Raw genomic sequence first — 5959 nt, 5'->3', positions numbered from 1 at the left:
CTGCACTATCTGGGTTTAGAACCAATATATGTTGTTTCTGCAGCACATCTGAGAAAAACTGGCCACATGTTCAGGCCAACACCATTTAACGTGTTGCCTTATTTTTTTAAGTCTGCAAAATTTTTACCCAAAACAATTGGACTCACAGTCATTATGAATTAAGTTTGAACTGCAATTTCCAACACAAAATATTGGGCTCACCCAAATTTTTGACTACATCTCCAGTCTTTGTCGAGGAATCCTTGACAAGGAAGAACACAGATGAACTTTCAAGATAAAATTGTACGTTAATTTTTCTTCTACAATATCAAAAATGCCTGCAAAATGCAGACTACAGGTGGGTATTCTAACACTGACAAGGAACCCCCCTAAAAGCCCGATCTAGATAGGTATTAATGCAGTACTGCGTCAGCAGAGTTGAGGGTGGCCTGCAGTGAGGTGTTGATTGCAAGGCCACCCTCCGTGTAGTTCTGGCGAAAGAAACTACACGTTGTAATGCCGGTGCGGAGGTGAGAGGTGACCACCACTGGTGTTAGGCTGGACACCACCACAGCACTGTACCCTTGGAAGGTTGATGTGTAGTGGATCTGAAAAACATTCAATATTCACTACTTCTTGTCTGTTTTGGAGAACAAAAATAACAGCACTGCTAGGTTAATATACTAGCAAAGAAATCTGCTTGTTCAAACACTTCCACCCATTATCTCCATCTAAATGATATACATTTGATTTACAAATTTGTGAACTTTGTGTACATTGAAGGGGCAAGTAGTGCATGAAAAGATGATTTCTAAACGTGGTAGTTGAGCATTTTTTTCTGCTAAGGAGTGCTGTTAACTAGTCAGCAAAGGTTGGTTATGAGACTTAATGATGAAATTGTGGCACAACTTGTATCATTACTATATTTTAGGAAACTATATAATGTACAATAGAATACGGCAAACCAGAGACCAGTTAGACAGGGCTCGACCTAAAAACTTAAAAAACCTTAAAATTGGGTGCACAAATTTTTTTAGGGCTGCACCATGTAAAATGAAATAAGTAGAATGTCAGCAAAACTAACTATGGTATGTTTCTGGCAATTGGATTTTAAGAATATGCTACTTAATATATATATATACTACTATGTACAGTACATTTCACATCTTGACATACATAAACCTGCAAATCTAAAATATTTGGGTGCACTGGTGCTCCCACCGAAAAAAATGGGTGTACAGCTCCACTAAGGTGCACATGCACCCAGTATTTCGAGCCCTAGTACATGTAGAATGAAATTACCTGGCCATCCTGCCCGATGTGTCTCGCCCTCTGAAAGTGGCGGCGGCACAGGTAGTTGGTGCCGTCTCTTCGGGCAGGTGACCAGATCCGCTGTGCTGTGGTGATGTCCGGGATGGTCACCCTCACACTCCGCAGTCCGGCTCTGCTGACGCAGTACTGCCGTGTCGCAGTACCCCCATACCCTGTGAGCAGCGCCTCCAGGTGTCTCCACAGGGTAGGGGGTACATTGATGCTAAACACGGCCAGTCCTGTGTGGAAGCGCGGACGAAGCCGCCGGGACATACCCTGGCCGAGCTGCATGATGTAATGGTCCACAAGTGGCCCGACCAGGGTAAGGTTGAAGCCCATGGCGGCCTCAATGTCCGCGCTCATGCTGGCGGTGCCCACCCCCATGCCAAGGTCAGGCAACTCGGTAGGGCGAGTGACCGCCAGCATTCCCCGCCAGATGGGGTCGACGTGGTGCTGCACTGCTGCCTGTGCCAGTGCCCAGAAGTTGTTGGCATTGCTGGGATCTCTCTCTGATGATCCAGGTCTGATCTGCATGTTTCGTGCGCCAAAAAGGCTACAGTCGGTCTGGGTGGATGCATTAAAACTCCTGCTGTAGAAGTTCGCCATTTTGAATGTGCGCAAAGCGTGACGGGTAAAAAAAGGGTGCGGCCACTTCGCGTTACCAGGGAAACGTTCGATGACCGGGAGTTAACTCACAAGAACACAGGATCGAATTCGATGAAACGCAGTTCCGATTCGATGAAAGTCTGGGACTTTTCAGGCCCAATCTGACCACCGTGGAGAACCTTTGCCAGTTTTGCACTGGGGTAAGTTTGGAATAGTCCACTTTTGCGTGGGAGGGAGATGGACTGAAATATGCTGTATTTGCTCCCAAGCAAATGTCGGCCTTTCTAGTTCTATTATTTATTACCTTCTACAAAGAACGCAATTGATGCTTTTGACATACACTACTTTAAAAATGTGTAAAAGGTGGCTTTTTTTGCTATTTTCGGACAAAAAAATGTACGTTTTTGGCTCCCGTGCCCTAATAGTAAATCCGAATGACCAAAAAATGTCATTCCCGCTTTTGACATACACTACTTAAAAATTGTGTAGAATAGGTTGTTTGCCTATTTTTTGACAAAATCTGTACATTTTGGGTTCTGGAGACCTGGTATTACACTCAAATCATCTGAAAGTTGGATAATGGGTATGCTTTATATCTACCAACAACAATCAATTGTAATTTTTGTCATACTTTCCCTTAAACTTGTATAATGTGGGACTTTTTGACCGTTTTTAGGTCACAATTTATGATATAGTTGGGGATGACTATCCATGAGTCATCAGTCTGGCATGTAGAGCAAGAACCAATAGGCATGCAGCTTTCCTCTAATCCTCTTGCTGATTGGCTGTTGGAATTTGATTGAGTTATCTCCATGAACAGCTGCATACCATATTAAAAGTAGGTACTGCAAGTGTTTTGGTATTATGTCAACCTTTCCTGCTCCAGTATTGGACTGTGTGGCATAAATGCTTTTTTATCAACAGTTTGCATTATGCAAAAAATACTAATCAATAATGTAGGGGATACTAGTAGCTATCCAACTGTTGTATTCATAGTTATATGTCACTTCATACTATAGTTATATTGATGTAAAACGTTGTTTTCCTTGTGTTCTCCATCTTTTCCTGCCGTGTCGTAAAATGTGGTAAAGCCATCCTAAATTTGCTCCAAAGCAAATGCCGGCCTTTCTAGTTTTATATGTTTTAATCACGTCTCGATCCGAAAGTGTGATTGTCCCTACGCAATTCAGCAAATGTTTTGGCTGCTATGTATGTGGCAATGGTTATTGAAATAAACCGATGATATTCTAATGGTCAGAAACACATGCTACAGATATAATCGCCGCAATTTATGCCACTTTTGGATAGTTTAGAGGGTTGAAATTAGCCGCCCGGAGACCTTAATGGGTTGGTCTATTCCAACGGATTTTCACCACAGTACGAGGACGTTCTGTACTGTCATCACGGAAAAACTACTTTCATAGGGACATAGCCTAGAAAGTAAAGATGGTTGTTTTTTTCCACAGAAGGCGGATGGACTGTCATCCAGCGCAGAATGGACGGGTCGGTTCCCTTCAACCGGACCTGGGAGGAGTACAAACAGGGGTTTGGGAACAAGAACGGGGAATACTGGCTTGGGAACGAGAACATCCACCTCCTGACTGCCCAGAAGGACTATAAACTGCGGGTTGACATGATGGACTGGGAAAATCAGACACGTTACGTCGAATACGATGCATTTAGGTTGGTATTCTTCCTTCCGATTAGAAATTTATCTAAGCAAAGCATCGTTGTTAGGAATTCACATGGAAATACGTAAGACTGACACAAGAAAAAAAATGTCAATCCTAAAAACTCTGCTGCTGTTAGTTATGTCTAAGTTAGTTAAAGGTGACCATCATTAGACATTAGCTTATGTAAATGTTCAGGTTATTTGCATAATTAGTGATTAAATTTTTAGGTGGCATCCTGCCAAAGGATGGGACTTTCACGCATACATGATTTATACATTTATACACTTTATACATGATATGTTATTATAACGTATTTGATAGACCTTAATTAAGAATATGCTAATAACAACATTTCTATCATTAGTAAGACAAAATAACACAGCAACATTTTCACAAGCTCTAAGTACTTCATGGAGGTATAAGATCTCTGAACTCTCATTCGCTTTACAAACAGACCAGAATCAGAATCAATTGCTGCCCATAACTAATTAGTAATATTGTGTGATTTACTGTTCCCATCCAGGGTGGCCGGTGAGTCGGACGGGTACCGGCTGACCGTTTCCGGGTATTCAGGCACCGCCGGAGACTCCATGATTGGAAGCCATACCCTCAACGGGCAGAAGTTCTCCACTGTGGACAGGGACAATGATGTCGGCATTAGCCACTGTTCTCAGTGGTGGGGACAGGGCGGCTGGTGGTTTAGGCACTGCGGCTACTCCTGCCTCAACGGCCGCTACCTCGGCAACTGTGGGATCTCCTGCCCAGCCGCGCAAGGTGTGGTGTGGGTCCACTGGAGAGGCCATCGCTCCCTAAAGTCTGTGTCTATGAAAATCAGGCCACGATAATCGAATCCGCTCCACTAAATCTGATCACACCCAGTTATCCAGAAAACCATCAATCCTACATGTCTGTAACGCTGACAAGTAACGCTATCTATTGTAGCGGCTTTTTCTGTTATAAACATACACCAGAATGAGTCAAGTTGAATATAGCAGTTAGGCAGACATCTATGTTCAGATAATTGGAAAAGTGTTCAGATATAGTTGTTTTGAAGCAAACTGTTCAATATGAGTTTTAGATACAAGTGACGATACCTGAAATACAACTGAGTTGAAAAAATAGCTATTTTGATGCTGGGTGCTTCTGATTTAATATATTAAAATAATGCTCTTTATGTGGTGTCTCTTTTGTTATAGAATTCCAGTAACATACTTGCACAACTGTAATGCTGTAGCCATGGATTCCTTAGTATACAAGACTGTACATGTACGTACCTCAGTCAATATGTAAACTATATAGTCTTCTGTAGAATTTATTAGTCCCTGAGAACTATTGTTGCCAAAGTTACCCAGAAGAAGAAGTTGCGTATGTTGTATTTTATACAATTGCTGAGTGATAATATTATTTATTACCTTCTGAGCTGAATATTTTTCTTCCAGAAAGGAAATGTGTTTGAGAAAAGTTTAAAAATTAATATTTACTGAAAGGTGATTTTCTGTACAGCAGATCAATAACTGTAATATAGAAGTCAAGGGCAAATTGACAAGGAATAACATCATGTTGGAAGAATAATTTTTAAAAATTATTTTAAAACTTATCTTGGCCAATGTGTGGCCATTTTGTGTCACATTGCAGTGCTGTTGTACATGTACGTGAACAACAGAGACTAGAACTATAATCATGGAACACAATTAGGTGTACAAACCATTAGTGATGAGGCCTAGGGGGAAATGTGATGTTTCCATTCAAGTCCTAAAACAATTAGGGTCAGTTGGTAGGAATCTTTTTTTTTTCATTTTAGATTCTGGCTGAAGTTAAACAAAGTCAAGCTGAAATACATCATGATCAGGGCTGTCATAGCATTTCAGACGATTTGAAATGCAGATGCAGATAGTCAACCCAAAAAAACGCTAGGGTCAGTCTGGAAATCTGAAAAACTACATTTTTCCATGGTCCTGGATTGCATACAGTAAACTGCTATAAACCTATAATGTAATGTCCTCTATATGAAGGATGTAAGGCTTTGGTGATGGGTGAAAATAAACTATGCACTGCTGGTGTTTCAATTTTCTCAGGAATGTGATTTTTTTTAATTTGTACACTGAGGCAACACCTACTCATTCACACACAAGTTCTTGGTTTTTCGAACCTGCATGATTTTTTTCTGATCTCAAATGGGGCATGCGGAGCTGAGTGAGTGAGTGAGTGAGAGTGATTGAGTGAGTGAGTGATCTAAAAAAGAAATAGATGTACAGGATGTCTTTCAGGATATGAGTATAAGTCACTGTTATAATTAATGCCTAAGATCGTTGGAAGAAAGTCCATGTTTTCCGGGCTGTTGCATTTTTCACTTTATTAATGAAGTTTCTTTTTTATGTTTTCATTGTTCT

The 5959-nt window shown here is 41.1% G+C and overlaps 1 protein-coding gene and 1 pseudogene across 1 annotated transcript; one reads left to right on the top strand and one right to left on the bottom strand.

Moving 5' to 3' along the window:
• LOC109476002 overlaps window positions 1-4467 on the top strand; it is a 6749-nt pseudogene extending 2282 nt beyond the window's left edge.
• On the bottom strand, window positions 381-1588 carry LOC109476099. Its single transcript, XM_019776968.1, has 2 exons — window positions 1282-1588; window positions 381-587 (listed from the first exon to the last, which is right to left on the bottom strand). Exons 1-2 carry the CDS (start codon window positions 1579-1581, stop codon window positions 393-395), a joined length of 495 nt encoding a protein of 164 aa, XP_019632527.1. The 5' UTR covers window positions 1582-1588; the 3' UTR covers window positions 381-392.
• Window positions 4468-5959: the final 1492 nt, after the last annotated feature.

This window comes from Branchiostoma belcheri, unplaced genomic scaffold, assembly GCF_001625305.1.
Source record: "Branchiostoma belcheri isolate BF01 breed outbred unplaced genomic scaffold, Haploidv18h27 scaffold36, whole genome shotgun sequence".
In the NCBI taxonomy this organism is placed as follows: Eukaryota; Metazoa; Chordata; class Leptocardii; order Amphioxiformes; family Branchiostomatidae; genus Branchiostoma; species Branchiostoma belcheri.
Note: the sequence above shows the minus strand (reverse complement) of the source record. Positions and strands in the feature narration are given on the sequence as shown.

What these genes read in the sequence shown, in the direction of transcription:
- LOC109476099 (XM_019776968.1), bottom strand. Translation starts at nt 1,581, where the DNA reads ATGCAGCTCGGCCAGGGTATGTCCCGGCGGCTTCGTCCGCGCTTCCAC. An exon ending in ACATCGGGCAGGATGGCCAG is followed by an intron (nt 588 to 1,281) that starts GTAATTTCATTC and finishes AATGTTTTTCAG; the next exon opens with ATCCACTACACATCAACCTT.